The sequence below is a fragment of the Anoplolepis gracilipes genome, chromosome 6, assembly GCF_047496725.1.
Source record: "Anoplolepis gracilipes chromosome 6, ASM4749672v1, whole genome shotgun sequence".
Classification (NCBI taxonomy): Eukaryota; Metazoa; Arthropoda; class Insecta; order Hymenoptera; family Formicidae; genus Anoplolepis; species Anoplolepis gracilipes.
The window spans coordinates 7735825-7754207 of record NC_132975.1 but is presented as its reverse complement, the minus strand read 5'-3'; the positions used below and the strand labels follow the sequence as shown (position 1 = coordinate 7754207).

General features: G+C 25.9%; 2 protein-coding genes across 6 annotated transcripts in view; one reads left to right on the top strand and one right to left on the bottom strand.

Moving 5' to 3' along the window:
- Hr3 (nuclear hormone receptor 3 ROR-beta) overlaps positions 1-18383 on the bottom strand; it is a 190000-nt gene that overhangs the window by 109192 nt on the left and 62425 nt on the right. The gene's annotated exons all lie outside the window — the stretch shown is intronic.
- Positions 1706-16140, top strand: Hdc (aromatic-L-amino-acid decarboxylase). Of its 3 annotated transcripts, XM_072895131.1 has the most exons (17): positions 6266-6281; positions 6345-6424; positions 6834-6866; positions 8357-8643; positions 9139-9393; positions 10074-10217; positions 11731-11797; positions 11911-12073; positions 13022-13092; positions 13326-13345; positions 13557-13655; positions 13806-14026; positions 14223-14332; positions 14630-14800; positions 15048-15124; positions 15234-15354; positions 15437-16140. In XM_072895131.1, exons 3-17 carry the CDS (start codon positions 6839-6841, stop codon positions 15766-15768), a joined length of 2166 nt encoding a protein of 721 aa, XP_072751232.1. In that variant the 5' UTR covers positions 6266-6281; positions 6345-6424; positions 6834-6838; the 3' UTR covers positions 15769-16140. The 3 variants fall into 3 exon arrangements, with proteins under 3 accessions (XP_072751231.1, XP_072751230.1, XP_072751232.1); XM_072895130.1 differs by lacking the exons at positions 6266-6281; positions 6345-6424 and adding an exon at positions 1706-1869; XM_072895129.1 differs by having other exon boundaries at positions 6207-6424.

Sequence of the window (18383 nt, the reverse complement as noted above, 5' to 3'; positions counted from 1 at the left end):
GTCACATATATTAATGCATAATATGTCTAATATAAAGAAAAACTATTCTAATTTATTTAATTTAGTCCAAAAGTATGTCAATATCTATACAAAATAAGTGTTATTCTTTATGTTTCTGTCTTAGTTATAAAAATATATCGCATAGTTTTAATATAAAAATGGAATAATTTGAAAATGATTATTAGATTTTGTTGTAATTTAAAAAAAATTATAACTCTAACATATATTAAAAATAATATTCTCTGTTTTGAGCTATCAATTATTATATTATTAGTATAAAAAGTTGTTTTAGTATTCCTATGTAAACAACTGTTCTCCAACAATACAAAAATTATATAGTATACAGCCGTTTGCAATTATGATATAATTACATCAGTTTTTTTTTAGTTCGAGTTTTGGAAAATAAAGATTTCTTGATTACGCAATCTTTGTAGTGAAACCTTAAATACTTTATCGGACACATCAGTTTGGTAACTTGGGGCTTCATTCATATCATGAAGTCATATCAACTGATACTTTGTATCTACGCATTTATGCGCTCAATCTAATTGTAAAAAGAAGCGCGTATTTGTCGAAATAAAACGGTTAGAAGCTTATTGCTTTGTCATTAATATGTTAATCATGTATATTAAAAATTTGGATCTTATACAAAGCAAATAATGTATTGATGTATGTATATAATAATATAATATGTGATATAATAATTTACAACAAATTAATTCTTTGAATTATCTAAAAGAATAATCTTTAATTAGAAAGATAAACATAAAAAGAGAGAAAAATTTAAAGTTTGAGTATGAAATTTTATTTCAAATATCTTATTTTATAAATCATAAAACATCACATAAAATAGGAATAAATATAAGAATATTATTTTGAGATATGTGCTTTATGTACTAATGTACTAATGTAAAATTTTATATACAGAAGTCGACATTGTGGAATATAAAACTTCATTAATAATTTCTTTAGCAAAAGAAAATATGCACACTTTTATCTTCAAAACATAAAATAATATATATTGTAATATATTATAAAAAAAAGTAGTAATGCTTAGCAAAATTAAAATTATAAAGTTATTTATACATAAGAAAATATTAATACAATTTGAAATAATAATTTGAAAAGTGTCATATATTCTACAACCCTCTATTTGCCAATTGCAATCCAACTGTGATCATTAATGACAAATGATCTGTCTAAAATATTAGAATATAAATATTTAGTGCTATTATTTTACAGTACTTATCGTCAGTTAATATATCAAAAATATATTAACTTGAAGTAAAAGAGACAGATATAACTTTGTTGACTATGTCTTGACTATCTTATAAATTAAGTTTATCATATAATATAAAATGCCTAGAAAATAATTTTGTATCTTTACATCGTTGTAATTAATTATTATTCTATTATAAACATTTAATATATACTATATACACATTTAATTTACGATATAAATTAGAATAATTTATAAAATAAATTTTTGTCGATAAAATTTTTTAAGATTGTATAAAAATATACTCATATTTATTGCAGTAGAATCTCTCGGTGCAATAAATTAACTTTAAGGAGAATACCAAGTAATAGATGGCAGGATTCCTTCATTTCTGGCTTTCTCGTTACGCTTGCGCTATCAGAGGAATCGTACGCGTACGCGGAGCGCGCGGATCTATAAAAGCAGCCACTTGTTGAACGACACGCATTCCGACGATTTGCTTCCGTCGCGGATATATTCTACTCGAGGACGAAGAAGGGAGGCATCCGACAGGTGACCACGACGGTATTTCCTGTATTGTGCTACTTCAAGTCACGTTACTAGCTCAATTCGTCGACGACCTGAATAATCGACGTGGGACTTTCCATCAGGTCAGTCGATCACAATAAATTAAATTAACGCACGTCAAAGAATAGACTGGGTTCGTGTACTCTTTAAATATAAATACAAGTTGTCGCATAAACACTATCAGTAGAATCTTTATTATTCGAATTAGTTAAAAAAAATATATTCGCGAATAATCGCAACTGCTAAAGTAAAAAAGGTTTTAACATTATAAACATATTAAACAAAAGAACGAATTAATAAAAGCCGAGCAAGATCATAACCAAAAATAAAAATAAAAATAAAAGTAATTTTATGAAATTAATTGGTAATTATTTAATAAATTTATTAATTAATTTTTTATTTTAATTATATTTATATTTATTTTTTGAATTATGGTTTTACTCGGCTCTTATTAATCCATTCTTTGTTTAATATATTTTTAATTTTTAGTGCCTTATTGATTTCTATTGTTCACATTTCACATTATTAGATATATATCTTTTTTCACAGGATGAAATGTGAATATATATACACAAAATGTCCGTAAAGATCGGAATCAAAATACAACATGGTGTTACGAGATCGAATAGTGAAAAAAGTTATATGTCCAAAAGTGTTTTATTATTAAAGAATCATAAACATTCAAAGATTCGTGAAAAAAATGGTTCTATTAACTAGTTTGCTGAAATCTCTGACATATTATGTATATTACGTAACATTCAGAGAACATGTAGTGCTATAATTACAAACATGAAATCACAACAAAAACTTAAACACTAGAATTGGCATTGTAATATTGAATAAATAAGATCTAATAAAAACAAAGATATATAATAAAAAAAGCTATAGATAGATCAAAATGTGTAAATAATAACTAAAAGTTATTAGCGATCCGTCTAAGTTATGAGGAAAATTTTGTTCACGAGTCTTTGAACGCTTATATATTATATATAGCTCTTTAATAAAATATTTTTGAACCTATGTAGATTTGATGTATAAGCCCAATCGAATTAATACATTATGTTAATTTGACCTCGACCTCTTTACGAACACCCTGTATAGAGCAAAATAGAATTTATAACAATAGTGTAACATATATGAATGTCATTGCACGTGGAAAACAGAAATCCATAAGTTAAAAGTAAAAGTTATTTCCTGGCTATAATCTCTTAAAAGGCAGTAATAAAAAGAAAGGTAAAAAATATATAAATACAAATATTTTTAATTAAAATAAAGTGATCATTTTGTAATGTACGAAATTGAGAATAACAAGAATTAATCTGCGGAAAATTTTACTTATTGCATTTTTGTTAATGTAAATAAAAGTTTTTAAAATAAGTAAATTAAATTTAAAAAGTTAATTTAAAGAATTAAGCGATAAAAATAATACATATTTTGAATTTGCATTTAAAACTTATTAAAAAGAAAGAATGCAACATTTCTTCAATGCATTTCTCTATAATATGGAGATATGTTGATTTACAATTAGATAAAACAGCATCTTGATTAATTTGACACTCTTTAATAACTAATCTCGTAGCTCTAATTTTACTTACTGTGTCTTTGTTTCAAAAATTTACTTTTTATTTTACTGTTATTTTAAAAATTATAACTGATGAAATGTATAAAATGTAAAATGTATTCGTAGCATTTGTCAAATCTGTTTATATGATTGTCGAAAGAATATTAATCGAAAAAATATTAATCCATATGATTTACATGAAGATAATAAGACTAAATTTTCAATAATATACTGTAAATGTAATATTGGATAATTAATTGCGAAGATTCGAGAGATCATTTTGACGAAAAGAATTAATCCAAAAAGAAAAAATGTTATGTGTAATTAAATATTTAATATTTGACGTTTTGCGAAATATCATTATCGTAACACCATCGTATCTTAGCACTTATAAAATGAATTTAATTATCTTATTAAAATAATAAAGTTTTAAATGTTGCACTCTTTAAATGTTGAAAAAAGTTTTTTCTAACAATGAGAATAAAGTGCATGTTTGCAGATAACAATTAATTTAATTGTTTCAGTACTTAGCTTAATTTGTACAGCGTTTTTAGTTATTATCCTGATCATTCTCTATGCTAACACATATTTAAAGTTTATTTTCACTTTCCATAATTTATTAAAAATATATTTATTTTCACTTTCCATAATTTATAAAAAATAAATTTTTTTGTTAAATGTTAAAGATTGAATATAATCTTGTTATACGAAAATAACTGACTCGTTCGTGAATATATTCGCAAAATTTGATAATTTGATATTAAATTATTCGATTACTATCAAATCATCAAAGCGATTTGATAGTATCGCTGGCCTAACTGGCACTTACTGGCATTTTCCGCGAATCATTGGAGAAGAATCCGCGGGCGGTCGACGGCGTCGAGGATAAATCTCTCGGCAAACCACGCTGCGATGGTGAAAGCTACGGGAAATTACAAAAGTCGGAAGCGGAAACAGAGGAAGGACGAGCTTTTAATATCGCCGGGCGTCATTCTGGCTTTAGATCCTCGCTGTTGCCTGCGACCGGTTCGATTTTCTATTCCATGTTCGTCTCACAATTCTTTCCACAAGGCGGATCGTTTTGTCAAACGATCTCTCTATCTGTGGTCTTAGGAGAGAACTTATCACAAAATTTAACGAAATTTAATAAATGAAGAATCTAGGATGATCTGAATCTATGATAAGTTATTTTTGAAAGAAAAAAACGGGAAACAAAAAATTCTATAACTTATGTAAATTGTAAGTTATAGAATTGTGTTTGCAATGTTCCTACCTATTTTTTTCCTGAGACTATACTTTAAGTATTACATTATTGTCAATTTACCATAATGATTAAAAATGGAAGGTGAGAAATGGAAAGTGGAAATAATATTCATATTATAAAATTATAATTATAAAAAAAGGCTTATTTAAAAATCGGAATTTGCAGAGTTATTTTATTTCGAGTTGAGTAGATTAAATCAATACCTCTACTATATATGTAAATCTTCTTTGTAATATCGTTTTAGTAGATACGAGAAAATTACATAGTACTGGACGTTGCCCAGTATCGGACATTTCTCATTGCAGTTATAAATGGCATATGTTTAAAAGTCATTAGATAAGCTTTATAAGTTTAGCCACCTTTGCAACTTTTAAGAGATTTAAATTCAGTCAAAAATGTATAGCGAATATATAATATTGTTCTTATTGTTGCATTGCTGTTGATTTTAAATATAAAGTTAAAATTATTAAATTATTATTTGCTTTGATTTTTATTTCAAAAGAATAATTAAAAATAATTTTCAAATTGTGCTGTGCCGATAATTATTAAAATGTAATGCGGAGGTAAACAAAGATACGTGAGATATGAGTAGAATGCATCTATATAATGACATTAATGATTTCAATTATACAGATAATATAATCTTTTTTATGGTTGATTGTGTGTATGTGTAAATGGGAAGAAAACCTTGAATTCTGGTTTTTATTTTTAAAAAATATATCATATTTCTCGTGCATTAAAAAAATGTTTAACTCTTTAATTTTATTAATTATATATTCTGCATGGATTGTTTCATCTTTAGTACATATAAAAGAGAAAAAAAATAAAAGAACGAGAAAAAGAATGAATTTAAAAAATAACTTATCCATAAGTCTGAAATATTTTACATTTTACGTGGGAAATGCTTTATTAATAATGTACATTTAGGATTTTCTATTAAATCCTACTATTTAGCAAAAATAACATTTTTACAGAGATTTTTTTAGGAAAAATGTAAAATAATTAATTTGGTTTTTGGCATTAAAATGAGTTAATAATTTATTTAATTATAAATATATGAATTAAGAAGATTATGCATATGCGACTAAAAGTTCACGAGTTTATTTATGTTAACGCAAATACGAATCAAATAGTGAACACTGATGATAATCAAAAGTTTCACAAGAACATTTTGTGTTCTTTGAAACAAGATTAGTGATTATGTATTTACAAACGTATGATGCGATCTCATTTTTATTTCTACATCTGTTTTATAAATCTTCCTTTTAATAGCCTTTTTAATTTTTGAAATATTACAAGAAGTTAGATTAAGAGAATAAATAGATATACTTTAACGAATAAAATTGAAATTGTCAAAGATATAAAACATGTATTAAACTTTAACTAAAAATCTATGACTGTACTTGAGAATTAAATGGCGTCACCATTGTATTGACGAAGACCTGATGACGACCGATCTAGTTCTAGGCCGTGACGAAATCCTAAGAAGCTCAACAGACATGTGACGCTACCGCGATCAATGATGAATCCATAGAAATTAACTCGCAAACTCGCATCGCGAATTTTCGTGCTATGTTGTTCGGTCTCTTGTAATTGTACGTCGACGGTGCTCGTGTAAAAACTTTGTTACAAATAAATTGCAGAGATTTTCATCAATAAAAAATTTCTTGGTAAATACATAATAAATTATTTCCACTGATTTCTGCAAGTTTCGATTAATTTTCTGATCAAAGTTGAAGAGCACGCGGCGGATCAATGTGCGGTAATTATCGTGATTTGAACGGATAAGGAATCATCACATGCTTCCGATAAGGTATGATTAGTAAATCAATCGTAAACTGGAAATGGCTTAAAAAAATATCACATACAATAATATAATATTTTAATACAAATTATTATTTTTTATATTAATATTATTTTTATATATTATATATTATATATTTTATCAAAAAAAATTCTTGCAGTTATATATGTCATATACTAGATAACAATATTTTTTCAATAAAATTACTTCTGACATTTTGCGTCTTTTTCCGGGGGACGTGGTCTTTTGTTTGCACATTTTCTCGATTACTATTGTCAATCAATTGCAACATAAAAGGTCTTTGCAATGTTCTATAAATCAAGAAATTTTTTAATATAATATTACCATATTTATATTAAAATATATAAGTCTAGGATTTCTTAATAATTCTAAGTGTTTTATATATTATCTGTTGCAGATAGAATGAATTTGGAGGAGTATCGCAGACATGGTGAGCAAAAATTTGTATACACATAAACATAACATTAAAAATAATAAAAATTGTAAGATTATTATTAGATTTATCCATCAGCGAGAATTCATATAAAATGACATTTAATCATATAAATTCACTTAAATACTGAGGAAATTGAAGTGATAATATTTTCTAAAAATTTTAAGATTAAAAGATTTGATTATCATTATAAATCAATATAAATCAGAATCAAATTCACACGTTAGAATTTGCCGAATGAATAAATCAATTTCAGAGCAATGATTACACGATGTTGGAACAGCATCAATAAATAGAGATCACCAGTAGAATTGGTAAAGGCTTTATAGGTGCGATATTGTTTCCAATACAATATCGTGACGTTATCTAAATCTTTCGCTTTGGAACTACGAGACTTTGCGTAGATTCGCTTTTCTCCCACGATTTCAATCTCGGTAAATCGTTCTGTTCATTGGTCCTGTTAAATTAGAGTTGACAATATAATACATATCACTTTATACTACAATACAAGATTATCAGTCATTATTAGCAATAACAACAAATACATTTTTGCAATAAATTTTTTGTGGAATACTTATAGAAGTATTTTTGTGAATAGAGTAAATAATAAATAAACATATGTTAGAGTAAATAAATAATAGAGAAAATAACTTTAAAGCTATTCGGAAATTAATTTTCTCATTTATTAGAGTACATTTCAACAATACAGTTCTTGTTTAAGACGCCATATATCAGAAAGAACAATTACAAACAATTACGGTTTCCAAATAGGTTTTTCAAACAAGGAATTCCGATTGTGCGAAATAGTGTCACCTTTGAAAAATCTTGACTTTTCTTTGGCATAGAATAGTTTCTTGATTCAACTATCTTATCTTTTGTTTCTGTTCGATTGCATTTAACCACGAGATAATGACAAATACGTTAAATTTTAAGTGCGAAGAGGATTCGCAAACTCAATTTCTGCAGTTTATTTACAATGCTTACCATTATAATTCTATATAGTATATGTTCGTATTTTTCGATTTTAAAAATTTTCGATAAATGGCATTTCCTCTTGTTAATATTAAATTAAAAATTTTGATGCTGGAGTAAAATAATGAAAAATTAAAATAAATAACTCAAATAAAGGCTCTAAATATTACAGAGTAATAAATTAAGGAAAAAATAGACAATAAAGAGCCAACGCGGATGTCGGTTAATAAAAAATTAATCAAGATTTTCTGCATGATTACTTTTTACTGTAAATTTAATTATTACAAATTGGCAAAATTTAATTTATTAGCTTCATAACTAATTTTATTTTATTTTTATTTTATTTTATTTTATTTGAATGTCAGCTATAAAATGTAGTAGCAAATTTTCATAATTTGTCATTTTAAGTAACGCAAACAAAATAAAATAAGTCTTGCTACGGTATTTTCTTATCTGTGTAAAAAAATTGTTAAAAATATAAAAAAAATTTTTTTTAATATTTGAAAATTTTACAGGAAAGGAAATGGTAGATTACATCGCCGATTATTTGGAAAATATCCGTTATCGACGCGTTTATCCAGCAGTTTCGCCGGGATATTTGAGAAATATTTTGCCGGCGTCGGCTCCAGTAGACGGTGAGTCTTGGGAGAATATATTCGCCGACATTGAGAGATGCATTATGCCAGGCGTGACGCATTGGCAGAGTCCGCACATGCATGCCTACTTTCCGGCTCTAAATTCACCTGCCAGTTTGCTGGGCGACATGCTGGCCGACGCAATAAACTGTTTAGGTTTCACGTGGGTAAGCACAATTTTGTATATCTGTTTTTATAGAGTATATTTGAAATTTAAAATAAGCAATATAGTAACATAATAATTTCCACAAAATATTATTATTTCGTAATATAATTATTCCGCAAATATAGTCGACAATAATCATATATCAAAATAAATTTAATTTTAAATTAATTAAGAAATTGATTAACATAATTAATATATTTCTTAAAATATATTCTTTTATTTTTATTTAAGATTTATTAAAAGATAATTTAAGATTTTTTAAGATTTGCAATATATGAATGTTAACAAAACAGTTAACAAAATATTAGACTAAAATATATTTTGTACAATTTTTTTTGTACAATCTCTTAAAAAGCTTATCTCACATATAGTATTTTAATTATTCAATTAATAATATACATAACGATAAGGTACGAATATCAGAATAATTTATATCTACAAGCCTTGAAAAATTAATAATCTTGATACAATATGATTTAAATTTGTGTATGTATAGGCTTCAAGTCCAGCTTGTACCGAGTTAGAAACAATCGTCATGAATTGGCTAGGCAAAATGATCGGACTGCCTGAAGATTTTCTGCATCGACCCGGTGGTTCTGGTGGTGGCGTCATTCAAACGACAGCATCAGAAGCAACGCTGGTGTGCTTACTTGCAGCCAGAACCAGAGCTATCAGAGCCGTGCAAGAGAATGAGCCAGATCTTTTAGCGACGGAGATCAACTCGCGACTAGTTGCATACTGCTCAGATCAGGCATGTAGTTATAGTTTTGATTAAGCATAAGAAATTTAGAAATGTATCTTAAGAAGCAAAGTAAGAAAGAGCAAATTCTTCTGACACTTTATTTAAACATATGCGACAACTGGGAACAATCGTAAAAGCAATGTAAAAGTAAGGGGAAGAGAAATAATAAATGTTAATAGCAGTGAAAGGAAATGATAAATATTGCGATAGATAAAAATCTTAAGGCGTCCCTTTGAGAGCTCTTTAAAATGCACTTAGATACATTACGTGGATAGCTGCAGATGTGTACTATTCGTATGGGAATAAGTTTTTCCTCAAATATTAAAACATTTCGTTATTGTCTTTGATAGACGTGTAAAATAAATAAAAAGCATTTATTTTTGTACAAAAAACGTTTTAATTAAATTACTAATATTTAACATTTTGTTAAATATTAAATTAAAAATATTATAGTCGAGCTAACTCTCACATGAAGAAAAGTAAGATAATTTTAAGATCTGATTTAGAAGAGAAGTTAGTTAAAGTTATCAGAGCCTACAAGGGATAATAAATAAAATATTTTTCAAAATATAAGTCTTAATAATTAAAAACATTTAGCTTTTTGTTTAATTATTAAATTATTAAATTAATTAAATTGAATTAAATTAAATTAAAATTAATCTAAATTTTTGTTGTTATTCATTTGATAGGCACATTCGAGTGTTGAAAAAGCTGGACTTATAGGACTGGTTCGAATGCGGTATATCGAATCCGATAGTGAATTCAGCATGAGAGGAGATGCTTTACTTGAAGCATTGACGCGTGATCGAGCTGAGGGATTGCTTCCTTTCTTCGTAAGTTTTTACAAATACTTTATTTTTCTGGAATATAAGTTCCTGATATAAATATAAATATAAATTAAATATATACAAATATATATAAATATAAATAAATAAATATATATATATATATATATATATATATATATATATATTTAACGTATGTTTGCAGCCAATCTGTTAAATACATTTGATAAATCCACGTATTAATTATCATTAAATGTATAGTTTTATTTTACTCGTGATTTTCAAATTATTGAAATTTTAATACATATAATAATAATAATAATAATAAATTAGTTAATTAAATCACTTTTATTTTTGTATTAAATCATTTTATTGTATAAATATAATACAATTATTTAATACAAGAATAAAAATAATTTAATTAACTAATTGATTATCATTATCATTATCATTATTATTATATGTATTAAAATTTCAATAATTTGAAAATTTGAAGAATAAATTCTTTTTATTCCCTCCCCCCCCCCTCTCTATTTTTTTATATTAAAAAAAGAATAAGACATCTATTAGATTATTTATAATTTATAATTTTATTTTACTATTTGTATAATAAATAATTGTATCACAAATTTTTTCGTAAATTTTGTTATTTATTTTATCATGTAACTTTCTTATTAAAAATTTGTTATAGCAATCGTAGTAGATTGTAACATAGCAGATTCTGATAATAACACAGAAACAACTAAATCCGCGGTTACTAATGTTACGTCGCGAGCACAAGCCTTTACAAGCTAGTAGCACAAGTATACGTAGTTCGGCCAGTTCGCCAATTACAGATATATCTGCTGCTACAGACGAGCAGGAATTCTTGAGTCAAGCCGGCTTGACGTCGTACTAGTTAGTCCCATAGGAGTTTCCTAGTCCGATTTGTGTCTTGCGAGTTTGCCCGTAATAAAAATATTTGTAATCGAGATTTTTCGCGATGGAATATCTTTCCTTAGTTTATTTTACCAATCATTCATTTTTCACAATGACAAGAGATGCGTGATTAACACTTCTTTAATATCAATTAGATATATCTATTGGGATTATGTCATAAGAGATATAAAAAAAATAATGATAATACGATTCAAATTAACAAGAGAAATAAACTTTGAAATAAAACAAACTTGTAATAAACTCTGAAATAAAATAAACTTTAAAATAGTATATTATTGTGTTAAATATAAATTTATTAAACACACACACACACACATATATATATATGTATATATAGATACGCTTAACTACTTTCTATAATATATTTATATCTTATAATTTTATATCATATATTATCATATGTACAATTTTTATAAAAAATATTAAACTTTTCTTTTTTATTAATATTATATGTATGTCAGGGTTGTATCATTTTGAAAAGTACATTTTTGAACTTATAATAAAAAGTTAAAATTTTTAAAATAAATTAAATTTATGATACAAAGAAGCAATAATACATTACTTAATTGTTAAAAAAGATATCTTTTTTTGCACATGATGTAAATGAAATAACTTTATATAGGTATGTGCAACCTTAGGCACAACTGGTGCGTGCGCTTTCGATAATCTAAAAGAAATTGGACCAGTATGTGAGTATCAAATTTATTTCAAATGTTAGCTACAATTATCGCTAGTCTGTTTTGTATAAATTATAGAATGTGTTATAATAACTTTCAAATATTTGACGCTATTATTATTATAGGTCAACAAAACGGCTTATGGTTACATATCGATGCGGCTTACGCGGGTAGCGCTTTTGTGTGTCCTGAATTTCGCGGTTGGCTTCAAGGTGTGGAATTCACCGATTCCATTGCCTTCAATCCAAGCAAGTGGCTCATGGTCCATTTCGATTGCACAGCCATGTGGTATGATGAATATATTTATGTCTTTGTAAATTATAAAAATATATTACGGAAACGAAATAATTTTCTTGAACGATTTAGCTGTAATAGTCTGAATATTTGCATAATAAATTTGTGTGATTCAATTAATTAAATTTTTATCTATAATTGATAAAGAAAATAATTATACAATATATCAGAATTTGCACTTGTACCTTTTTATAGTATATATAATTAATTGCATGTGATTAAGTTGAAGAAAGTAAGCCACGTGCTTTGAGAGATTATCTTCCATTTTTCCATTTTCGTTTTATTAGTTGAATTGCGGAGGTACAGTCATCTTTTTCTGTTCCTTCCGCAATTTCCTTTCGAGGCTATTTCAACGATCGAACGCAGTTCACAATCTTTCTGAATATTATTTGAATTGCTTTTAAAGCCGATAGCTTCAAATCACGAGTTAATAATTTATTTATCATTTTATGATAGATTTATTAGAATATAGTCTCTTTTGTTTGTCCAATTAAACAGCAGAAATTACATAAAAAGCTTACTTTATTCCGTAGATTATGATAATGATTAAATTTGCAAAATGTAAAATATGATTATAAATAATTATAAGACGATTTTCTCTTTCTTTCTCTCTCTGACAAATACATTCAAAAATATTTCCAATATGCAATCCAAAATTAATGATAAATATTATAATAATCAAGAATAACAGTAATCTTTTTAAATTATTATTATATTTTTAAATAATTATTATTTTATTATTATTATTATATACTGTAAGTAAATAATGTGACCGTAATTTCGCATGTGATTGAATAAATACTTCAGGAAACGTAAGCAAAACATATTACAAGCTAAAAGAAACATATTTTATATCTATCAAACACTATATTAAACATATACAAATTAAGCCAAAGAATTAAGAAATTAGATATTAATTTCTTTTGACATTTTTACTTTCAGGGTAAAAAACAGTCAGGCGCTGCATAGAACTTTTAATGTGGATCCGCTATATTTAAAACATGAAAATTCAGGTGATGTTATAATTTAAAAAATTCCACATTATATACACAAAAATTTAATTAGTTATAAATTATCATTTTACATCTTTTATATTATTTATAATTGATTTGGATACATATGAAGTTTTTATATTATGTGTAAATATTAAATAAGTAATAATATTATTAAACATCTGTATCTTTTTATGAATATTAATTACGTTTAATAATAAAAAGAAAATTATAATACAAAATTGTTTTGATAGGTCTTGCTATCGATTATATGGTAAGCAATAACATGCTATATAAATGTTTCATAATAATATTTGTATATTATAAAATAAAAAAGGTGATTACATATGGAAAATAAGAAAAAATTAACAAGAATTTCATTTATACATAAAATATTTTTTGATATACAAATAATGTATTTAAAACGTAAAAAAATATATATATAAATTTTTAATCATTACTTATTCTTTTTTTTTAATATTTAGCACTGGCAGATTCCTCTATCCAAGAGATTTAGGGCTCTGAAGCTATGGTTCGTTATCAGAAATTACGGAATTACGGGTTTGCAGAAACATATAAGAGAGGTAAATAAAATGTATATATTTCTTATTAAAAAATTAAATCTAATAAAAAATGTTTAAAAAGTTAAAAATTATCTTAAATTTAAATAATGTTTTTTTTAAATATGTACATAAATAAAATACATAACATTAATTTGAAAATTAAATTCAAAGGGCGTGAGGTTAGCACAAAAGTTTGAAGCTCTAGTCTTTGCCGATGCCCGTTTCGAAATTCCTGCTCCAAGACATCTTGGCTTGGTGGTCTTCCGTCTTCGCGGCGAAAACACGTTGACTGAACGTTTGCTAAAGAAGCTTAATTCGCGGGGTCGATTACATTGCGTACCAGCCGCCTTGCATGGCAAATACGTTATCAGGTTTACAGTTACTTCGACAAAGTACGTCTCTGCACCTTTCAATATTACATTAAATTAAGAATTCAAGTTAAACTATTCAACAAATTATTTTTTAGTTTAGTTTATTATATTTTATTTAATAGACGCTATTTTTTTATTAAATTTTATATATATGTTAAATAATTTTTGTACACGTTTTTATTTTAATATATTCATAAGTAAAAACTTATTCTTTCAGTACGACAAATCAAGACATTGTAAGGGATTGGGCGGAAATACGAAATACCGCGAATGAGATTTTGGGTGACAGTTCTGAATCACCTGTTCGAGCCAGAGTTCCTCTCGCAGGTAATAAGTCAGAATTCAAATGCCTTCAGGTGGTTTAACAAGAAGAAATCTATAATAATAATTTAAAGTTATTTTTTCGAAAACAAAAATTTACATTAAGATAAAATATAAATAGAGACACAAAATTATAAATCATCAATACATAAAATAAGTATACATGTAAAAAAAATTTTGCACCAGATTATGTCTGTTTAATGTATAATAAAAAAATATTATAAATTAAAATTATTTTCTATACAAAAAATTTGTATACAATCTTTTTATAACAAATATAAAATTGATTTCAATGATCTAAAGATACGAGACAGAAGAATGCAAATTTTGGATCAAGCTTATTATTGGCCAATTCGCCGATGTCACCGAAGATCGTGAACGGCAGTTTTGCCGCCATATACGATACGGCTGATGTATTTGAAGAATGCATGAAGACTTTTGGAAAGATTCACCTTGAAGCGAGGGATAGTCCAGGTAAATAGTCCATGTGCGATTCGAAATGAACTGTAATTATATTATTTATTAGAGAAATGTTTTAATATAATATGTGAAAAATATATTCGTCAATATGAGAATTTTGAATGTACTCTAATTAAACAGAATTATAAAAATAAGAAAATACATATTTATTTCTATTCGTATAATAAGCGTATTCCTTTCATAATGACAAAATCAATATATTTATAGACCGATATATCATCCCATGTTCGTTATTTTATAGCCATGCGTCGTCGTATTCGCGGGATACTAATGTCAGGCAAACAGTTTTCGTTGGATTCTCGCATGGATCTCGTTCAGGTATACTTAAATCGCTAATTTTTTATTATATTTTTATATATTGAGTATTTTGTACATATATGAAATTATATTGAATAAATAAATAATTTTGTGAATATATGCCTTCTAGGGATACGTTTGCAGCCGTCCACTATTGGCTTCTCCTTCCGAATTACCATTAATGAAAGAAGATGAATACGCAGGAGCTGAATCAACATCCGATGTCGATAAAATGAGCGAATCTGATAATGGTATATATGCACATTGATTACTGTAAATATTATAATAAAAATAAGATGATACATTGCAGAATCTATAATATGATTATTACAGATAAATCACTTGTTCATAACAACTGGATGGAATCTGACAGTTCCAAAACATGCGAGAGAAAAGTGTTCAAGACCGGTTCGAATTACACAGTGATAAACGGTACACTAGTCAGTACTGATGCTGAAGACAATGACGATAATACGGTAACTATCGCTTCGGCCAATGTAGGCATTCCCAGAAGTGAGACTATAGCTGCTATTGGTAGTCGACCCTATAGTGATCTAGAACCAGTTCAAGTTTTAAGAGAGAAGATAAAAGGGAGAGGAAGCGAAGAAGACGACGGCAACAAGGAATTCTGTAAAAAATGTGGTCATTATACTACACGTCAGTAATTAGTAGTTCGGCATAACATATTCATACGTTAAAAAGCGTACTTATTTGCACTTAAAGCCACTTCTTTCTGTTTGCGCGCAATCCAATAATTTAAAATTATTTTTGCAATATATCATTATCTGATATCAAATGGAATTGGTAACGAATATGTTACATTGCCTCGCTAAGTAAATCTTAGAGATAATAGAGAATTTGTGATTTATTAGAAGATTAACATCAAAATTAAAAGATCTTAAAAATATCTATCTTAAAAATATAAAAATATCTATCTTAAACATATCTATCTATAGTGTTTTACAATCTTTTAAGGATAGAATGAGAGAGAAAAATTAAACATTTGATTAATAGATACACATACATACACATTAATAACTTTTGTTAAAATTATTAATTATTTAATTTAAATATATATATATATATATAATTGAGAAATTTATTGTTTGTTAAAATAACTAAATATATAAAGCTAGAGTGTTGATTTTACATAAATATATAACATACTTATGAAAAAATAAGTAATGATTTTTATTTTTAATATTGCTGTGACTTTTGTTACTTATTAGAAAAACTATAGTGATCAAGATGGCATAAAGTGCAATATTTGTAAAAAACGTATGACATCAAATAAATGCATGACAAAATATTTAATAGTGTATTGATTGTTACCTGCATTCTCTCTTTAATTCTTTCTTATAAGATTTTAAACAGACATTAAAACATATAAATGGTACATATATCTAGATATATTTATTAAAACATAAATGGTACATATATATAAAATCGTAGATATGCAGCTGTCAAAAAGTTCCTGTACAAATATTTATAATTAACATCACATTATATAGTTAATATATATATTATAAGAATTAAGTCAGAAGTTAAAAAATATTTTCTTAACATTCATTTATTTATAACATTTATGTATACAAATCAGAACGTTCTGTTTAATCATTTTCTCTTATATCTTCTGTTTACAATATTTTATTTCATTTTAAATCTTAAACATTTCTTACTAGTAATTATTAGCAAAATCATAAAGATACTAAAGTATTTAAAAACACTTTGTTTGATGGTTTTTAAAATAATAAATTTAAATTTCATAATATTAATCATAATAATTAATAATAGAGTGATCATAAATATGGCTATATATACATCTTCTGTATAAAACATGAATTCATGGACTTAATAGTACAATTTAATAGTATAATTAGTATTTAATAGTATAATTTAATAATATAATATGGTAGTAATGTTTTATTAAGGAAACTTTGATTTTGTGTATAAATATATAAAATGTGTTACTTTTAAGTTAACTTAAAATTGATTAAATCTGGATTGACATGGATTAAGTAATACAGTAATTGTAATACAGTATTATAAAGTAATCTCTAAAAGTTGATAAAAGATAAATAAATATAACATTCAATGTAAATGTATTGTTAATATATCTTCAATGTATTGTTAATATCTGCAATTGGGAAAATTTATTTAATTCTACAATATCCAGCAACCTTATATAACATTTTCGTTAAATTCTTTGCAAGAAGTAGCAAAATTGAGCATTAAGGTATTAGTGAATTATCTTTCATCTAAGAATTATTTTATATATATTATCATTAAATTTAAAATCATGAAATATATACTTAACTCTTTCTTGTGAATTTATTGTATAACTTAAAAAAAATATTTCTTCCTTTTCCTTGCAAAGTTATTTACAAATTTGCAACAGAATATGCCGGAATAATAAAAGCAAAAAGCTTAATACTATAAATATATTTGAATAAGAAAAACTTTTTTTGTTACTTTATAGAAATAAGATTTAGCTGGATTTAATTAATATAAGTTAAATCGATATTTTTTTATGGAAATTCACAAAAATAGATTAAAGCCTAGTGATATGGTAAAATACGTTAATTATTTAGAACGAGAACAAGAGACATGTTTATCGTCATTTTACATTTTTTCAACATAGGCGATAATAGAAATATATTATTATATATGCATATGTTTATCGCGTCTTTTACTCTTACATCTTACAAATAAAATTTAACACATGTCACAACTTTGTAATTATTATAATAAAATGAAAGTTATTTCTTTAAATTATCTCTTATACATACATATATATTGATACAATTATACAATCGTACATGTATCGTATAGAAGTATAATATTATAGGAATACAATGTATTCCAAAAAATTAATCCTTTAACCGTCATTTTGGGTTTACTTTATTTATGCAACATTATATTTGTTTAAATTTAAGACAAATATTATACGTCTAATACATAAAATTAGAAATTTAAGTAATTTAGGTTAAAGGATTAAAATATTCTTTCTTAAATCTATTTGTCTCTGCGTGTCATTGCTACGCTAAATAATCCATATCGCAAATAGACTGATTTACTAGTTACACACGTGGATACTTCTCAGCTGCGAGGCTAGTTTTAGTACCGATTATTATTGGTAAGGATTCGATATCGAAATTCCTGTGTCTCCGTTGCGACTCAGACGTGGAACGAGGAAACGTGCTCTCTCGACTGTTTTATTATTGTCAGTCAACATTTTTTTCCATATTTTTTATACACATTTATGATCATAGAATGATAA

Excerpts from the sequence above, each read along its gene's own strand:
- Hdc (XM_072895130.1), top strand. The coding sequence starts at position 6,839 with ATGAATTTGGAGGAGTATCGCAGACATG. Across the intron at positions 10,218-11,730 it reads AGGGATTGCTTCCTTTCTTC|GTATGTGCAACCTTAGGCAC; the intron begins GTAAGTTTTTAC and ends AACTTTATATAG. Across the intron at positions 14,801-15,047 it reads TGAAGCGAGGGATAGTCCAG|CCATGCGTCGTCGTATTCGC; the intron begins GTAAATAGTCCA and ends GTTATTTTATAG.